Source organism: Garra rufa, chromosome 15, assembly GCF_049309525.1.
Source record: "Garra rufa chromosome 15, GarRuf1.0, whole genome shotgun sequence".
NCBI lineage: Eukaryota > Metazoa > Chordata > Actinopteri > Cypriniformes > Cyprinidae > Garra > Garra rufa.
Window position 1 is genome coordinate 41,500,691 of NC_133375.1, and position 21,298 is coordinate 41,521,988.

Consider the following 21,298-nt stretch of genomic DNA (forward strand, 5'->3'; position numbering starts at 1 on the left):
AAACTGAATTGAATGAAATAAATTTAGTTTCATTCATTCACAATTTTATTTCATTCAAGTTAAATTTAATTCAGTCGAGTCAATTTCATTTATTCAATTAATTAAATTTCATTCAATTCAAGTTCATTCAATTTCATTCATGAAATTCAAGTCAATTTCATTCAATCAATTAATTCAATTTCATTCAATTCAAGTTCATTCATTCAATTTCTTTCATCCATTCATGAAATTCAATTTTATTCATTCAAGTTCATTCATTAAATTCAAGTTCTTTAAAGTTCCTTCATTCAATTAATTAAATTTCATTCAATCATGAAATTTAATTTAAGTTCATTCACTCACAAAATTAAATTTCTTGTCAAGTCAATTTCATTCATTAAATTGAATGAATAAAATTTCATTTATTCACAAAATTTGATTTTATTTAATTCAAGTTCATTCGTTCAAGTTTCAATCACTTGAATTAAATGAAATTGAATTTCTGAACTCATGACCTTGGTTTTGCCAGCAGCAGGCGCTACTGTTCAACATTGTCATTTAAGATCTATACTTTTGAATAGAAAAACCTACAAAAATATCTTCAGAAAGCCAAAACATTGGTCAAATAATTGAATTGACTAAGATCACCTCAAATCTTTTTCCTGTCATGAGGTAAATGGCACTGATTTCAAGACGTTTTTAAATCATCTTTCCTTATGACTTCAGTGTTATTTAATGCTCTAAAATGAAACCACTTCTCTTGTGAAATGAGTTGAGGATGTGTGTTAAGAGTGTTTTCTTAGTCTGTGGGAGTTTCTCTCTCTGGAATGTTCTCAGACTCCCTTCAGATGGTCATCAGTATTTTAAGAGCTATGTGTGCAGATCATGGCATATAAACAAAAAGCTGGATTGGCTACCTCAATCTAATTACCTGACATGAGTCTTCATACCATCGGAAGAATGGCATTTTCTAATTGCATTTGAATGTATGCTCCAAATGATCTATGCTGGATAACATTTTTGCATTTGACAAACACTTTTTATCCAATGCGACTTGCATTATATCAGTTCATACATTCCCTTCAGGTATTAAAATCACAGTTTGACTGGAGGAAAAAAGATCCCAGCTGTATTTACTCAAACACAACATTCAGTAATGTCACATACAGCAATGTAAAATGTACATCAAGTAGAAAGAAATAGTATAAATGACAACAGAATATAAAAAATATACAAATACAATCATCAGATCTCACAGTATTACTGTAACAGCAGAGAAACAGAAAAAATCCAGTGGAAAAGTAACAGTCCAGTGTTAAACATCAAATACTGACCGTTTATACAGAAAAAAAACATTGATCAACCTTATCTGTCAAATTAATCCAGTGTAGAACAGAATTTGTCACAAAACATTTTATAAAACCTTGCTAAAGTAAACGGAGGGGGGAAACTTAAAACGCTTGACTTTCTGGGTATATTAGCAAGGCACCAATTGTATGCTTCAACCAATTTTTTTTTATATTAACATGCCTTTATTTAAAAGACAATTTGGACATATATTCACAAAATATTTCCTTTTCAGGGATAGCACATTCCTATTGGCATAAATAGATGCTTTTCATTATACATGAGGGGAAATGTTCAATGATTGTCACAATTATGTGTATTACACCTTTATCCACATGCTAAACTAGCATTACTTAAAGCCTGATTTTGTGACTCATAACCTGATAGCTCTGATTAATGGTTTAATAATCCATCATTCTCATTGGAACTGAGAATCACAGAAATGTTTCACATGAAAATCCCAAAACGATCTGAACACTTAGACAAAAAAAAAACCTTTGTTGTTGCTAAAAACCACAAATTTTTGCGCTTTCCTGCCACTGGAATTACTGTCACAGCTATATAGAAAACAATATTTAGACCCCCATATGGCAGAAAATATACATTATTTTGGACAGAAAAATCAAATGTTGTTTTAAGTATATGTTGTAAACAGTGAAGTATATTTTTCAGATTAAAAATATTTTAAGTTTCAACCATTATATCTAAAACAAATAGGAAATTATATTATGACAGCATTTCAGTGCCATGTTAAAAAAAATAAGAATCTGAGATTAAAGTCAAAATACTACAAGAATAAGGTCTAGATATTTTAAGAATGAACAGTCGAAATTACGAGAATGAAGTCGAAATTTTACAAGAATGAACAGTCAATGTTTCGAGGAAAAAGTCGAAATACTACTAAAATAAAGTCGGAATTTTTCAAGAATGAACAGTCGGAACGTTTCGAGAATAAAGTCGAAATATTACGAGAATGAACAGTCGGAATGTTTTGAGGAAAAAGTCAAAATACTACAAAAATAAAAGTGGGAATGATTCGAGAATGAACAGTCGGACAACAGTGAATGTTTCGAGAATAAAGTTAAAATATTTCGAGAATGAACAGTCAGACAACAGTCTGAATGTTTCAAGATTAAAGTCAGAATTTTACGAGAATAAACTAAATGAACAGTCGGAATTTTTTGAGAATAAAGTCAAAATATTTCGAGAATGAACAGTCCGACAACAGTCTGAATGTTTCGAGAACAAAGTCGTAATTTTACGAGAATAAAGTCCAAATGTTTAGAGAATAAAGTTGAAATATTACGAGAATGAACAGTTGGAATGTTTCGAGAATAAAGTAGGAACGTTTCAAGAACAAAGTCGTAATTTTACGAGAATAAAGTGGAAATGTTTCGAGAATGAACAGTCGGAATGTTTTGAGGAAAAAGTCAAAATACTACAAAAATAAAAGTGGGAATGATTCGAGAATGAACAGTCGGACAACAGTGAATGTTTCGAGAATAAAGTTAAAATATTTCGAGAATGAACAGTCAGACAACAGTCTGAATGTTTCGAGATTAAAGTCAGAATTTTACGAGAATAAACGAAATGAACAGTCGGAAATTTTTGAGAATAAAGTCAAAATATTTCGAGAATGAACAGTCGGACAACAGTCTGAATGTTTCGAGAACAAAGTCATAATTTTACGAGAATAAAGTCGAAATGTTTAGAGAATAAAGTTGAAATATTATGAGAATGAACAAGTCGGACAACAGTCTGAATGTTTCGAGAACAAAGTCGTAATTTTACGAGAATAAAGTCGAAATGTTTAGAGAATAAAGTTGAAATATTATGAGAATGAACAGTCGGAATGTTTCGAGAATAAAGTAGGAACGTTTCAAGAACAAAGTCGTAATTTTACGAGAATAAAGTGGAAATGTTTCGAGAATGAACAGTCGGAATGTTTTGAGGAAAAAGTCAAAATACTACAAAAATAAAAGTGGGAATGATTCGAGAATGAACAGTCGGACAACAGTCTGAATGTTTCGAGATTAAAGTCAGAATTTTACGAGAATAAACGAAATGAACAGTCGGAATTTTTTGAGAATAAAGTCAAAATATTTCGAGAATGAACAATCGGACAACAGTCTGAATGTTTCGAGAACAAAGTCGTAATTTTACGAGAATAAAGTCGAAATGTTTAGAGAATAAAGTTGAAATATTTCGAGAATGAACAGTCGGACAACAGTGAATGTTTCGAGAATAAAGTTAAAATATTTCGAGAATGAACAGTCAGACAACAGTCTGAGTGTTTCGAGATTAAAGTCAGAATTTTACGATAATAAACGAAATGAACAGTCGGAATTTTTTGAGAATAAAGTCAAAATATTTCGAGAATGAACAGTCGGACAACAGTCTGAATTTTACGAGAATAAACTAAATGAACAGTCGGAATGTTTTGAGAATAAAGTCAAAATATTTCGAGAATGAACAAGTCGGACAACAGTCTGAATGTTTCGAGAACAAAGTCGTAATTTTACGAGAATAAAGTCGAAATGTTTAGAGAATAAAGTTGAAATATTACGAGAATGAACAGTCGGAATGTTTCGAGAATAAAGTAGGAATATTTCAAGAACAAAGTCGTAATTTTACGAGAATAAAGTGGAAATGTTTCGAGAATGAACAGTCGGAATGTTTCGAGGAAAAAGTCGAAATACTACAAAAATAAAGTCGTAATTTTACGAGAATGAACAGTCTGAATGTTTCGAGAATAAAGTGGGAATGTTTCAAGAACAAAGTCGTAATTTTACGAGAATAAAGTGGAAATGTTTCGAGAATGAACAGTCAGAATGTTTCGAGGAAAAAGTGGGAATGTTTCAAGAATGTTCTCAAAACATTTACTGTTGTCCGAATGTTCAAAGTCAAAATATTTCGAGAATGAACAGTCGGACAACAGTCTGAATGTTTCGAGAATAAAGTCGGAATTTTACGAGAATAAACTAAATGAACAGTCGGAATGTTTTGAGAATAAAGTCAAAATATTTCGAGAATGAACAGTCGGACAACAGTCTGAATGTTTCGAGAACAAAGTCGTAATTTTACGAGAATAAAGTCGAAATGTTTAGAGAATAAAGTTGAAATATTTCGAGAATGAACAGTCGGACAACAGTGAATGTTTCGAGAATAAAGTTAAAATATTTCGAGAATGAACAGTCAGACAACAGTCTGAGTGTTTCGAGATTAAAGTCAGAATTTTACGATAATAAACGAAATGAACAGTCGGAATTTTTTGAGAATAAAGTCAAAATATTTCGAGAATGAACAGTCGGACAACAGTCTGAATTTTACGAGAATAAACTAAATGAACAGTCGGAATGTTTTGAGAATAAAGTCAAAATATTTCGAGAATGAACAAGTCGGACAACAGTCTGAATGTTTCGAGAACAAAGTCGTAATTTTACGAGAATAAAGTCGAAATGTTTAGAGAATAAAGTTGAAATATTACGAGAATGAACAGTCGGAATGTTTCGAGAATAAAGTAGGAATGTTTCAAGAACAAAGTCGTAATTTTACGAGAATAAAGTGGAAATGTTTCGAGAATGAACAGTCGGAATGTTTTGAGGAAAAAGTCGAAATACTACAAAAATAAAGTCGGAATTTTACGAGAATGAACAGTCTGAATGTTTCGAGAATAAAGTGGGAATGTTTCAAGAACAAAGTCGTAATTTTACGAGAATAAAGTGGAAATGTTTCGAGAATGAACAGTCAGAATGTTTCGAGGAAAAAGTGGGAATGTTTCAAGAATGTTCTCAAAACATTTACTGTTGTCCGAATGTTCAAAGTCAAAATATTTCGAGAATGAACAGTCGGACAACAGTCTGAATGTTTCGAGAATAAAGTCGGAATTTTACGAGAATAAACTAAATGAACAGTCGGAATGTTTTGAGAATAAAGTCAAAATATTTCGAGAATGAACAGTCGGAACATTTTGAGAATAAAGTCGGAATTTTACGAGGATAAAGTCGAAATGTTTCGAGAATAAAGTCGAAATATTACGAGAATGAACAGTCGGAACATTTTGAGAATAAAGTCGGAATTTTATGAGAATAAACAGTCAAAATGTTTCGAGAATGAACAATCGAAATGTTTCAAGAATAAAGTCGGAACGTTTCGAGAATATTTCAAATTTATTTTAGTAATATTTAGACTTTAATCTCGTAATCTTAGTTTTTTTATTTTTAACGTGGCACTAAAATGCTGTTGTAATATATATATATATATATATATAACAATATTTGAAAATGTTTTTTTTTTTTTCAAAAATATACAAACAAATACAATGGTAGAAAATACATTCATAATCAAGTATTTTACAGCATTTTTAGCGAATAGATTTTTTTGGGGGGCCATTTTTTACATCTTGAAATAAGTATGAAAATATATGGGATGGAAAGTGGTCACAGTTTCGATTTCTCACCTTCGCAAGCTGAAGATGTCCTCTGCTCTCTTACTCAGAGTAGTGAAAGTGAGCGTTCACGATGGAGAATCAGCAGGTTTTTCTCCATTATCCTTCCACTGAAGGCGCAGGCAGCTCTGACCAACAGGCTTTGATATGTAAAAGTCACATCTGTCAGTTTTGCTGCTTTAAAGTGTCTTGAGTACATGTGTGTTCGGCCCAAAGCGTCCACGGGACGACCCATGTCAGATCAGTCTCTCCTCTGGAGGCACTTTCAGCACACTGCCCATCTCTAGTCGGGCTCCGGCTACTTCCTGTTGACTGGGGCTGTAGGTTCCCTCCGACTGGCGCTTTTTCCGGGCGGTGAGAACCAGGCAAACCAGCACAATCGTGGCTAGCAGGACGGCTAGACACGCCAACGGGACGGCCACCATCAGCCACGGGACACCCTCCTGCTGCTGCTGCTTCTGCAGGATGATATGAGTTGGAAAACACAGAATCCAGACATAAAAATGGAATGAAATGTAAAATAGAATTTATGAAAAAATAAAACATTTCATAAGGTCCTATTACTGTATTTAAAAAATTAATAATAATTAAAAATTTTATTGAACCATTAGAATGAAGATTAAAAATTAAAACTAAAAACACTAAATTTGGGAAAAGTAAAAAATGCAAACCAGAAAACAGAATTTTGAAAAAAAAAAAAAAAAACATTTACAATAAATTAATACATTGATGAAAAAACAATACATTGATGTTAAATTGCACAAGTTTCATGCTTTTAATTACTAAAATTTAATTTATTAAAAAATTGGAATCCAGAAATATTCAAATGAATTTAAAAAATATATATTTAAAAAAAATAAAAGAGTTCAAAGCGCCTTAAAGGTTTTTTGTTGTTAAACTACAGTTTAATAATTTGTAATTTAAAAAATTTAATTTATCCATTATATCTGAGAAATATCCAGAAATATTAAAATTAAAAACACAGCATCTGGAAAAATTTAAACTGAATTTTATTTATGAATAAAACATTTCATAAGGTCCTATTACTGTATTTTCAATATGAAAATTATATTAAACCATTAGAATGGAGTAAAAATTTAAAACAGAAAACACTAAATTTGGGAAGAAAATAAAAAATTAAAGTGGAAAACAGAATTTGGGAAATAAAACATTTACATTTTTGTTTAACAAAACAGTAAATTTCAATAAATTGATGTTAAATTGTGTAAGTTTCATGATTTCAATTAATAAGACATGACTAAATTTAATTTACCTATTAAAACAGAATCATGAATGAATGAATAAATAAATTAGAAATCCAGGAAAAAATAGAAATTGGGGAAAACAAAACAGATTTCATCTGGCCACAAAAGTTTATGTTTTTGTTAATAAATTGTTGTAAAATTAAAGTTTTAATTAATTGGACATGCTTTTTAATTATTGAAATGTAAGGTTTTTTGTTGTTAAACTTTTCATAAATTGTTATAATTTGTCATTTAAAAAAATATTATATACAGAAATATTAAATTTTCAAACAGAATCTGGAAAAAAATTCATAGGGCCCTAAATTAATTAACATCTAATAAATTGTCTTTAAATTGTGTAAGTTTCATTATAACAATAAGACATGCTTTTTGATTAATTTAATTTCGTATAATTTACTATGATTTAAAACAGGCTTGAAATGTTTTTTTGTGAAACGTTCAATAAACTGCTGTTAAATTGTACAAGTTTATCAGCTAAGTTAGTATTAGACATACTTTTTAATTACTTACATTTAGTTTATCCAAAAATTGGAGTCCAAAAATATTTAAATTAATTTTTAAAACAAAAAGCAATCCAGAAATATTTTATTGGAAAACTGTCAATTTAGGGAAAAAAAAGGATTTCAAAGTGCCTCAAAAATGTATTTGTATTTTTTTTTCTTTTATTATAGTTATATATTTTTTTACTCTTCATAAATTGTTGATAAATTAAACAAGTTCCATGATTTGGATTACTAAAATTAATTTCATCCATTAAAAGGGAATACAAAAAAATTTAATTTCAAATGGAAACTATGTAATTTGGGAAGACATAAAATGGAATTTTGAGGGAAGAACATTTCAAAAACGGAACACAGAAAAATAAAAACGGAATTCCGAAAATGTAAACAGAAGAAAATGAAAACGACTGACTAGTTGAAAGAACTGACCGTATTCTGACAGTTTTCTCCGCTGAAGTCGGACACACACTCACAGAGGTAGCGATTGTGTCTGTTCACACACGTGCCTCCATTACGACACGGGTTTGACTCGCACTCGTCTATGTCCACTTCACATCTGGAACACAGAAAGCCATCAGACTAACTCCAGTCTGCACATTTAATCATATGACGCTGATGTTGATCTGGTCTCACCTGTCTCCAGTGAAGCCCGGTCTGCAGGTACAGTTCGCTCCCCACGATCCCTCACTGCAAACGCCTCCATGTTCACACTGTAAATCCACATCACACTGTTGAGGAGGAAAACGCCACCTGACGGATGAGACACATGCATAAACAGGATTCAAATTTACTCTAGAATGTGAAAATACAACAAGATATCAATAGAAATTAAAGTTAATCAAGTTCAATTCATATAAATTCAGCATATATAGTCCACATGCTTAATCTGATTTGGAAAACTTAAAATTAATAAATAAAATGAACTGAAATAAAATATAAATACTAGATTAAAAATACTTTTAAAAACTTGGTAACTAATTGAAATATATTTACATATATATTTTATATTTTCAACAAATATTTATATTTTTAAAAATTTCAATAAATTATATGAAAACTACCAATAAATACATGCGTACATAACATTAAAATACAACTGTAAAAAATTATTTGCTTTATTTCAGTAAGTTTGTCAAGGCAACAACAACAAAAAAAACAATATAGCTATATAAAAAACTAGTAATTATTCTACAAAACTTTAATAGTATAGTAGTATACCAGGTAACCAAATCTAAAATTGTTAAAATCTTGAAAATTGTTAACTGAAATATAAAAACAAAAAAATACATAAAGAAAAACTTACCAAAAAATTAATAAATAAATAAATAAATACATAAAAATTTAAATAAAACTGAAAAATGATTTGCTTTATATCAGCAAGTTTGGCAAGGCAACATTTCTCAGTTTAACTATAATAATAATAATAATAATAATAATAAAATATAGCTATATTAAAAAAAAAATAGATAGGGATGGCATTTTGTATTCCTATTTCAGCTTTACTTCAATTAACATTTTTTTTATATATATATTTAGTAAATATGTATGGCATAAATGAAAAATGTCACATTCTTCAAATAAACAAAGTTTTTCATTTGGTGTTATTAAAGAAACATGATTATAAGAGGTAACAAACTAAATAAAATTAAAAAAAGTTAACACTGGTATAAAAGAAAGAAAATTACTAAATAAATACATAAAATTGTGAAAAATAATACAGCTATATAAAAAAATACTACTAATATTAATTATACTAAATATGAATAAAAACTATTGATTTTTTTTTGTTTATGCCAAAAATCATTAGAATATTAAGTACAGATGATGTTCTTTGAATACATTTTGTAAATTACCTACCGTAAATCAAAATGTAATTTTTGATTAGTGATATGCATTGCTAAGAACTTCATAGGGACAACTTTAAAGGCGATTTTCTCAATACTTCACTGTCACCCTATTTTCAAATAGTTGTGTATCGGCCAAATATTGTCCTATCATAACAAGCAATACATCAATGGAAAACTTATTCATTTAGCTTTTAGATGATGTATAATTCTCAATTTTCACAAAATTGGTTTTGTGGTCCAGGGTCACATATTAGAATGATTTCTGAAAGATCATGTGACACTAAAGACTGCAGTAATGATTCTGAAAAATCGGCTTTGATCACAGAAATAAATTACATTTTAAAATATATTCACATAGAAAACAATTATTTGAAATTGCAATAATATTTTACAATTTTACAGTTTTTTTTTTTTTAATTATTACATAAATGCAGCCTTGGTAAGCAGAAAAGACTTTTCGAAAATCTGTTAAAAAAAAAAATATATATATATATATATATATATATATATATGTGAGACCCTGGACCACAAAACCAGTCTTAAGTCGCTGGGGTATATTTGTAGCAATAGCCAAAAATACATTGTATGGGTCAAAATTATTGATTTTTCTTTTATGTCAAAAATCATTAGGAAATCAAGCAAAGATCATGTGCCATGAAGACTTTTTGTAAAATTCCTACTGTAAACATATCAAAATGGAATTTTTGATTAGTAATATGCATTGTTAAGAACTTAATTTGGACAACTTTAAAGGTGATTTTCTCAGTATTTTGATTTTTTTGCACCCTCAGATTCCAGATTTTCAAATAGATGTATCTCAGCCAAATATTGTTCTATCCTAACAAACCATACATCAATTGAAAGCTTATTTATTGAGCTTTCATATGATGTATACATCTCAGTTTTGTAAAATTTAAACTTATGGCTGGTTTTGTGGTCCAGGGTCACATATATCCTCTCAGTGTTCAGACTCACTGGCAGAAGGGTCCGGTGTGATCAGGTGGACAGACGCAGGTGTACCCCATAACCACAGCCACACATGAGCCTCCGTTCTCACAGCGATGCTCCTGGCAGACATCCGCCTCCATCTGGCAGTTCTTCCCAGCGTATCCGGGATCGCACCGGCACTCGTAGTCCCCCGGCAGATCCCGACACGTCCCGCGGACGCAGGGTTGCTGGCCGCACTCGTCGACGTTCTCCTGGCAGCGTTCGCCCGTCCACCCCGGGCCACATTCGCAGGAGAGAAGGTTGAATAGATCCGTGCAGGTGCCGTTATTCCGGCATGGATCGGAAACACACGAGAAGGAGCTGCTGCATCCCAGACGAGGCTCCGATATCCCTCCGACTCGGAAGAACTGTGACGTCTGCGGCGCTTCGTCCTCTAGGAGTCCTGAAAAGGGTAAATAAACGCCGCCGATCCGCACCTCGCCCAAACAGCCTGTGTAGTTCTCCGCCAGCCAAACGGTGGAGAAGTTGAAGAAGTCCATGTTGCCGGCAGAGGCCAGACTAAATCCGGCCGCTTGTCCGTCGACGGAGAGGTTCCAGCGGGACGCCGCCATCCTCGAGCTGGACGTGGAGAGCTCCACCTGGTGCCAGTCTCCGTCCGATACGGGGACTTCGCTGGTGAAGGCGTGCACCTCCAGACTGTTCCTGTCGCGAAACTTCACGATGAGGGAGGAGTTTAATAGACCCATGCAGAAGAACTCCAGACGGTTGGAGGCGCGTAACAGCGTCCCGTTCTCCTCACGTGTCCGGAGCTGCATCAAGATGTTTGTCACGGGGAGGAACAAGGAGCCGTTGGCTCTGAATTTTAAAGCGTTGCTCTCAAACGTGGCGTTGGCTAAACCTGGAGTAAAAGAGGAGTTGATTACAGAAATTAGATATGGTTGAAACATTTTACACTTTCTTCATGTTAAACATTAGCTTCTTCTGCTCGAGGCATCCTATTTTAATGCAGATCTTCTGACTTTATACGTAAAATTTAAATCAGTAAAGTCAGTATTTTAACCCTCTGGGGTCTGAGGGGTGTTGTGCGGCCCTGAAGAAGTTTTGACATGCCCTGACATTTGTGCTTTTTTCAGTATCTTAAAAACATATTAATGGCCAAAATCTGATTACATTGTAATCAGCACAAATTGGGCTACAATAATATGTAAGCATCATGAATGAGAAACCTACGTTTATGCGTGGTTAGTGAAAAACTGAAGTTTTGAAGTCACAGAAATAAGGCCATGAAACACATACAGAACATTTGTTCACAAGACTTTTGATAATTGGATGGGGTAAGCTAGAATTTTTTCAACCAAATAATGTGAAAATCATCTTGTTCACTCGTTCAGAGAAAACTATATATTTATGTAAATTTTCTAAAACATGTTTTGTGATCGAAAGGGAATATGCGTAGGAGTGGCAATGACCCATGAATATTTAGTAAAGAGACAAAGAGCCCTCCCCTAATGGCCCATTATGAGACAAGGGTTGAAAATGCAGTGTTATTTTAATATCATTGAAATACTATTATAGTTCTTTTTCAATATTTTGAATTAGTTTGTATTTTTGTGTTTTCCCATTTCTTTTCATTTTATAGTTTTCATTTCATTTGTGTATTTTCTGTTTTAGGTTTAGCAAGTTTTTGTAATTATTTTGTAATAATTTTAATTTTAGTTTGGTTATGTTCTTTTTGTAATTTTTATTAGTATTTCTAAAATGTTTATAATGCAGTTATAATTTTAAGTTGTTTAATTACACTACATTCACCATGAATTATACACTATGTAAAAAATATATATATTTTTTTTGCTTGTTTGTTTGTTTTTTAGTGAGTGTGTCTTAAAAATCATGATAAAATAAGTAAACATTTTAATCAGTTTTTATTTTCATATTTTCTGTTTTCATTTGAATTTTAGTTAAGGTTCTAGTAATTTTGTCATTTAAAGCAGTTTTTGTTTTTTAAAATTATATCTGTTTTATTTATTTATTTTTATTATTTCACAAAATGTAAATATTGTATCATGTTATCAGGATGTGTCCTGAAGATGATTTCCTGGAAATTTCCTTTTTTTTTTCACACATTCAAAAGTTTTTAAATTCAAAGTTAAAATTTAAAAAAATAAGTTCAAATTTTAAATCAGATTTTATTTCCATATTTTCTGTTTTCATTTTCATTTTAGTTAAAGTTCTAGTAATTTTGTTGTATGTTTTGTCATTTAAAGTAGTATTTGTTTTTAAAATATATATGTTTTATTTATTTATTCAATTTTGTTTACAATTTTTTTCACAAAATGGAAATGTTGTATTATATTATTAGTGAATGTAATTTTAAATAGTTTTTGTAGTCTTTGTTTATTTATTTAGCTTTACATTTTTTTCCACAAAATGTAAATATTGTATTATATTATCAGGAAATGTAATGTTAAATGTAAAATATTGTGTCCTAAAGATTATGAAACATACCTTTTTTATTTCAGGTTTTTTATTTTATTTTAGTACATCAAGTTAAACTAAAAAATAATGAAAAAATTCACTTTGGGAACTAGCTGAAATAAAATGTTTTATGTTTATACTACATTTCAGTTCACCTTTATTTTAAGTAACAGAAACGTTTTAGCTTCAGTTCACTATAATGCATCCATTTCTTTGAATAAAAGTGTTTTCAAAATGCATATATGTGACCCTGGACCACAAAACCAGTCATAAGGTTAAATTTTACAAAACTGAGATATATACATCATATGAAAGCTCAATAAATAAGCTTTCTATTGATGTATGGTTTGTTAGGATAGGACAATATTTGGCTGAGATACATCTATTTGAAAATCTGAAATCTGAGGGTGCAAAAAATCTAAATACTGAGAAAATCACCTTTAAAGTTGTCGAAATTAAGTTCTTAACAATGCATATTACTAATCAAAAATTACATTTTGATAGGTTTACAGTAGGAATTTTACAAAAAATCTTCATGGAACATGATCTTTACTTAATTTCCTAATGATTTTTGACATAAAAGAAAAATCAATAATTTTGACCCATACAGTGTATTTTTGGCTATTGCTACAAATATACCCCAGCGACTTAAGACTGGTTTTGTGGTCCAGGGTCACATATATTAAGGTAAACACCCTCAGAGTGTAAGAAGAGACTTCTTAAAAAAGTATTACCGGTTGAAAGTTTTTGAACAGTAAGATTGTTAATGTATATATGACCTTAAATAAGAAATAGCCACACCTTCAAGAGGTTAACCAGTATTTCCGACAACTCTGACAACGTTTCCGACAACGGATTGAAGGTCAAGCTGACCCAGAACATAATATAAGAGTTAAATGTTTATTTATTCTAATTGGCTTGTTGGATTTGATCTATGAGCTCAATTGTCTGTTTTCTTAAGTTCTGAGAAACAAGACAAAAGTCAGCTGACTCGGCATCAACAGAACAGATACTCACACTCATAACCATCAGGTAAGTCGACACATTGACTCCCAGATTCACATGGATCACTGACGCACCACACACGAGTGTCGCACGTCTTACCGGAGAAGTTAAGCGGACACGAGCACACAAAGTCATTCCAGATCACCTGACATTTCCCTCCGTTCTGACAAGGCCTCATCTGCAACGACAGAGTCAAAGAGCTAAATCTGAGAAGAGAAGACCAGACCATCACTAGAGAACTCAATAACACCAAGTTTAAGAATGTATTGTTTCATGTTTTGAAAAGATATCTTTTTTGCTGACCAATGCTGCATTTATTTAATTAAAAATATAGTAAAAACTGTAAAATTGTAAAACATTATTACAATTTAAAATAACTGTTCTCTATGTAAATATATTGTGAAATGTAATTTATTCCTGTGATTAAAGCTGAATTTTTTTAGCATCATTACTGCAGTCTTCAGTGTCACATGATCCTTCAGACATCATTCTAATATGCTGATTTGCTGCTCAAGAAACATTTGATTATTATAGATGTTGGATACTACGAGGGTGTTTTAGCGCAACATTATAAAATGTAAAAAAAAAAAAAAAAAATCAAAATATTACGTCAATATACTGTCAAGTCGATGAGTCAAAATACTATGAGAATATAGTCGAAATATTATGAGAATTTCAACTTTATTCTTGAAACATTTAGACTTTATTCTAGTAATTTTGACTTTATGCTCATAGTATTTCAGCTTTATTCTCTAAATATTTTGACTTTATTCTCATAATTTTTACTTTATAGTCAAAATATTTAGAGAATAAAGCTGAAGTACTATGAGCATATTCTCGTAATTTCGACTTTATTCTATATTCTTTTAATTTCGAATTTATTCTTGAAATATTTTTCACTATTCTCGTAATTTAGACTATTTTCAAAATATTTTGACATTTTTGTAATTTTGACTTCATTCTCATGGTATTTCAGCTTTATTCTTGTAATTTCGACATTATTCTGTAGATTTTTCAATTTTATTTTTGAAATATTTCGACTTTATTTTAATAATATTTCAACTTTATTTTCATAATATTTCGACTTTATTCTCATATTTCTACTTTATTCTCAAAATATTTCGACTTTTTTCTCAAAATATTTCGACTTTATTTTCAAAATATTTATACTTTTTCAAAATATTTCGACTTTATTTTCATAATATTTCAACTTTATTCTCATACTTTGACTTTATTCTCAAAATATTTCGACTTTATTCTCAAACTGTTTCAACTTTATTCTTAAAATATTTCAACTTTATTCTTTAAATATTTCGACTTTATTCTCTAAATATTTCGACTTTATTCTCTAAATATTTCAACTTTATTCTCTAAATATTTCGAATTTATTCTCAAAATATTTCGACTTTATTCTCAAAATATTTCGACTTTATTCTCAAAATATTTCGACTTTATTCTCAAAATATTTCGACTTTATTCTCAAAATATTTCGACTTTATTCTCAAAATATTTCGACTTTATTCTCAAAATATTTCGACTTTATTCTTAAAATATTTCAACTTTATTCTCATAATTTCAACTTTATTCTCTAAATATTTCGACTTTATTCTTAAAATATTTCAACTTTATTCTTTAAATATTTCGACTTTATTCTCTAAATATTTCGACTTTATTCTCTAAATATTTCAACTTTATTCTCTAAATATTTCGAATTTATTCTCAAAATATTTCGACTTTATTCTCAAAATATTTCGACTTTATTCTCAAAATATTTCGACTTTATTCTCAAAATATTTCGACTTTATTCTCAAAATATTTCGACTTTATTCTCAAAATATTTCGACTTTATTCTCAAAATATTTCGACTTTATTCTCAAAATATTTCGACTTTATTCTTAAAATATTTCAACTTTATTCTCATAATTTCAACTTTATTCTCTAAATATTTCGACTTTATTCTCAAAATATTTCGACTTTATTCTTAAAATATTTCAACTTTATTCTCAAAATATTTCGACTTTATTCTTAAAATATTTCAACTTTATTCTCAAAATATTTCGACTTTATTCTCTAAATATTTCGACTTTATTCTCAAAATATTTCGACTTTATTCTCTAAATATTTTGACTACGAGAATAAAGCTGAAATACTACGAGAATAAAGTCGTAAAACTTTAATATCGTAATTTTATATTTTTTAACGTGCCACTAAAACGCAGTTGTAGAAAACAGTTGTGCTGCTGAATAACTGTAGAAACTGTGATATATTTTATTTTTCAGGATTCTTTGATGAATAGAAAGTTTAAAAAAAGTCAATTTTGATCAATTTGATGCATCCTTTTTCAATAAAATTTCAACACAACGTCTCACCTTACAGGTCTGGTCTCCAGCACAGCCCTCCAACACATTGGATGAGTTTCTGGGTAAGTAGCTGGGATGCGGTGGTTTCTGGCTGATGCTGCCGGAGTACATGTACAGCTGTGTGTCATCTATACGCACGTCCTGCAGGCAGCCTTTAAAATATCCACCCCACCGTCCTGCATTTTCTCCTTCAGGAAGTCCTCCGAGATAAGCCACATCTCCAGCCTCCACCTCAAACTCAATCGACTCTGGAGGAGTAAAATCCTGCTGCGTTTGGTTCAATAATATAAAGCCTTGTTCTTTTTTAATGGACACAAAGACCTTCTCCCCATCGGTTAGGAAGCTGGAGGCCTTCCTGGTGGAGTTGTATAAGGTAATGTATAAGAAGCCATTTTTTAAGAAAACAGTGAGGTATGCTTGATTCTCACGCTGGAGCTGAAAGACCAGGCCGTTCAACTGGCGTGATTTCAGCCACAGTGAAACCGTCACATCACCGGTGTGCTGCTGCATGATGGGAAATGCAGCAAAGCTCCTGTTGCGCTCAGGACTAAACGTCCATGAAGTGAACTCTGGTGGGAAACAGAGGTTCAGAGGTTTCAGTAATACATTGGTGTGAGTATGAAACCATTATGACATACAGGCTCATGAGAACACATCTAGATCTTATTTCGCCCCGATAATGAGCGAAAAATACGATTTTATATTTGATGAAATACTTTACGATTTTTTTTTTTTTTTTTTGATCCTGCAAATATAGAAATGATTTGAGTGTTTTGGTCATTCTAATTCGATTTTCATTATCATTCAGTTCTGAGTGATGATTCTCATTCACAAACTTTGTGTCAGCCGAACCCCTCTAATCTAAAATTAAATTAAATCAAAATGTATTTAAAGTACCAGTGAGATTTTAAGTTTTTGTTTTTCTTAGTCAGTTATACAATATATACACAATTAGTGTTTTTTTATTTGTTTTTATATTATGATTTAAAATTATTTAAAATTATTAATTAAATAAATTCTAAGCTTTTCTTCAATTAAAAAAATCTGTCTATTTTTTAAATATATAAATATATACATATGTATATATAAAATATGTGGTTTTTTTGTTTTCTTTAAACTGATTTCAATTTTACATTTTCAAATTATTTTCAATATATTATTATTATTACTATTATTATTATTATTATTATATATGAATATACACCAAAAAATACTTAAATATTTTTTACATAAATAATATTATATATAAACATTTTATTTATTCATTTATTTATATTTGAAACATTTCAATTTTAAATTTTTTATAATCGATTACTAGCTATAACTAATAATAATTATTATTATATATTAATATATTTTTTTCTTCCAAAAATGACTACAATAAAAAAAAATAATAAATGAAATTAAATTACTACATTAGTTTTGAAAAAAATTACCTAAGCATATATACATATAAAACATGCATATAAATATGTAATGTTAATTAATTTAATATTATTATAATTACATATTAATTCTAAAACATTTATTTATTGTTCTTTTATATATGATTTCAATTTTACATTTTTTAAATTACTAGTAATATACACTTTTTTTTACCAAAATGACTACAATAACGTTTTTAAATAAATTAAATTACTACATTAATGTTATATAATAAATTACCTAAGCACACATATAAAACATGCATGTAATGTATTTAAAAAAATGTATTTAGCAAGTGTTTTGTTTTTATTTTAAACTGATTTCTATACATTTACATTTATGATTACATTTTTATAATTATTAGCTATAACTATATTATTATTATTTTTATTATTATATAATATTATATTATAAATAATATTATTATTAAAATTATTATTGTAATGTATAAAAAAAACTATCATATTTTCACTTTTTTTCTTCCACAAATTACTACAAGTTTTTTAAATAAATTAAATTACTACATTCTTTTAAATAACTAACCTGTCATATATATATATATATATATATATATATATATATATATATATATATATATATATATATATATATATATATATACATATATATTATTGCAATATATCATATTATAATATTATTGCAAATATATAAACTATATAATATTTTACTTTTTTTTCCAAATTACTACTACAGTTAAAAAAAAAAAATTACCACATTCATTTTTTTAAATAAACTACCTAAACATACATGCATATAAAATATTTATTTAATTATATTTAATTATATATTATATAAATAAATTAGTTGAACTTTTTATGATTTACACACACACACACACACACACACACTACGGAAGAGGATTAGGGCCACGCAATAAAAAAAAAAAAAAAAACATCTCGAGATTAAAATTGTTAATTTGTGAGAAAAAAAGTCGTTAATTTGTGAGAAAAAAGTCGTTAAATTTCGAGATTAAAGTCATTATAATATGAGATTAAAGTCGGTAATTTGCGAGAAAAAAGTCATTAAATTGCGAGAAAGAAGTTAAATTTCGAGATTAAAGTCATTATAATACGAGATTAATTTGCAAGAAAAAAGTCGGTAATTTGTGAGAAAAAAGTCGTTAAATTGCGAGAAAAAAGTCGTTAAATTTCGAGATTAAAGTCATTATAATATGAGATTAAAGTCGGTAATTTGCGAGAAAAAAGTTGTTAAATTGCGAGAAGAAAGTCGTTAAATTTCGAGATTAAAGTCATTATAATATGAGATTAAAGTCGGTAATTTGCGAGAAAAAAGTTGTTAAATTGCGAGAAAAAAGTCGTTAAATTTCGAGATCAAAGTCATAATAATATGAGATTAAAGTCGGTAATTTGTGAGAAAAAAGTCGTTAAATTGCGAGAAAAAAGTCGTTAAATTTCGAGATTAAAGTCATTATAATATGAGATTAAAGTCGGTAATTTGTGAGAAAAAAGTTGTTAAATTGCGAGAAGAAAGTCGTTAAATTTCGAGATTAAAGTCATTATAATATGAGATTAAAGTCTGTAATTTGCGAGAAAAAAGTTGTTAAATTGCGAGAAAAAAGTTGTTAAATTTCGAGATCAAAGTCATTATAATATGAGATTAAAGTCGGTAATTTGTGAGAAAAAAGTCGTTAAATTGCGAGAAGAAAGTCGTTAAATTTCGAGATTAAAGTCATTATAATATGAGATTAAAGTCGGTAATTTGTGAGAAAAAAGTCGTTAAATTGCGAGAAGAAAGTCGTTAAATTTCGAGATTAAAGTCATTATAATATGAGATTAAAGTCGGTAATTTGTGAGAAAAAAGTTGTTAAATTGCGAGAAAAAAGTTGTTAAATTTCGAGATCAAAGTCATTATAATATGAGATTAAAGTCTGTAATTTGCGAGAAAAAAGTTGTTAAATTGCGAGAAAAAAGTTGTTAAATTTCGAGATCAAAGTCATTATAATATGAGATTAAAGTCGGTAATTTGTGAGAAAAAAGTCGTTAAATTGCGAGAAGAAAGTCGTTAAATTTCGAGATTAAAGTCATTATAATATGAGATTAAAGTCGGTAATTTGTGAGAAAAAAGTCGTTAAATTGCGAGAAGAAAGTCGTTAAATTTCGAGATTAAAGTCATTATAATATGAGATTAAAGTCGGTAATTTGCGAGAAAAAAGTTGTTAAATTGCGAGAAAAAAGTCGTTAAATTTCGAGATTAAAGTCATTATAATATGAGATTAAAGTCGGTAATTTGCGAGAAAAAAGTCGTTAAATTGCGGGAAAGAAGTTAAATTTCGAGATTAAAGTCATTATAATACGAGATTAATTTGCAAGAAAAAAGTCGTTAAATTACGAGAAAGAAGTCGTTAAATTTCGAGAATAAACACACTTATGTCATGTTGATTTCATCTGGTCAGAGAGCGTCAAGCAGCGTCTGCAGTGGTGTAGTTTGTAGAGCAATGCACACAGATTTGGCACATGGTGCGGTCGACTGGAGTTCAAACCTGACTTTTGCAGAACTCGCCTTTCTTCCTTTTCTCATCACATCACATCGGAAAAGTGGAAATCAACTGCTTAACGAGTGTTTAATAATAATGTATTAATAAGGGGTAGCTTTAAGCAAATCCATTGTAAATAGCTATCAATTTGTGCGTTTAAAAGGATTCTTGCTGTAGCAGTGTTTCTGCTGTTTTCTGCGTCAGTGTTGTTGGGAATGGCAGCCCTTTTTCATCTGCCGTAAAAACTAGTTGAAATCACCGCAGAATCTGTGGTTTGTATCGCAGAGCTCTGCTTCTCACAGTGCTGTTTAGTGGTCGTCTGATCGAGTCTTTAGGCAGAGCTAAGAATACAACGGTCCGTGCAGCGGCTTCACACAAGTAGCGCTTTTCTGCTGTGAGCTTAAGTCACGACAGTAGCTCGTGAGTGAGCAAATTGTTGTCACTCGGGTTTTACTGATACGTGATCTGGCTGTCACCTTGTGTTGACATCCTGAAACTTCATGATTTGTATATTATGACCGTTGGGCCACTTATAATTTGCAACATTCCAAGACAAGATGCGGTCCGTTTGAAATTCAACAACGAGCCGTATTTGGTCCGCGGCCAGATTTGCACCCGCCATAGATGCTATTTACAGTGAAAATAGTGATATGTATAGGCTACACTAAATGACAACAGCAGGATGTTTAGAGATGTCCTATATAACTGACATCTGGACGCAACTCTGTATTTTTCTCTGTATTACAGCCGTTTTGAGCTGTTTGAACGCATTGGCTGCTTGGACTGAAACGTTTACAGGGGTTCCCCGCTTTTAAGAAATTTCAGATCGTAAAAAAAACAACTTCTTTTCATTTTGGATGTGGTGGACTCTCATGATTTTGGCTAATGCAGGGCACTACTGAATGGTGCGCATCAGAGGGGATTTAGAAGTGGGTGTACGCAAAGCTGACTGATAAAGAAGTGGGTACAGGCCTACGCCATATACCTGATACCTAATACATTATTATAAATGCTCGTTAAGCAGTTGATTCCAAATTTTCCGATGTGACATGATGAGAAAAGGAAGAAAAGCGAGTTCTGCAAAAGTCAGGTTTGAGCCCCAGTAGATCGTACCATGTGCTACATCTGTGTGCATTTCTCTACAAACTACGCCACTGCAGACGCTGCTTGACGCTCTCCGACCAG

The 21,298-nt window shown here is 30.2% G+C and overlaps 1 protein-coding gene across 1 annotated transcript in view; it reads right to left on the reverse strand.

The window, feature by feature from the left end:
- Positions 1 to 1,086: 1,086 nt before the first annotated feature.
- crb2b (crumbs cell polarity complex component 2b) overlaps positions 1,087 to 21,298 on the reverse strand; it is a 67,911-nt gene continuing 47,699 nt past the window's right edge. Inside the window, exons 10-15 of the mRNA XM_073819895.1 lie at positions 16,183 to 16,742; positions 13,826 to 13,991; positions 10,361 to 11,231; positions 8,172 to 8,288; positions 7,968 to 8,094; positions 1,087 to 6,231 (exon numbers count right to left, since the gene is read on the reverse strand). Of these exons, the coding sequence (XP_073675996.1) occupies positions 6,010 to 6,231; positions 7,968 to 8,094; positions 8,172 to 8,288; positions 10,361 to 11,231; positions 13,826 to 13,991; positions 16,183 to 16,742 (2,063 nt within the window). The 3' untranslated portion in view covers positions 1,087 to 6,009. The remainder of the gene's footprint in view (positions 6,232 to 7,967; positions 8,095 to 8,171; positions 8,289 to 10,360; positions 11,232 to 13,825; positions 13,992 to 16,182; positions 16,743 to 21,298) is intronic.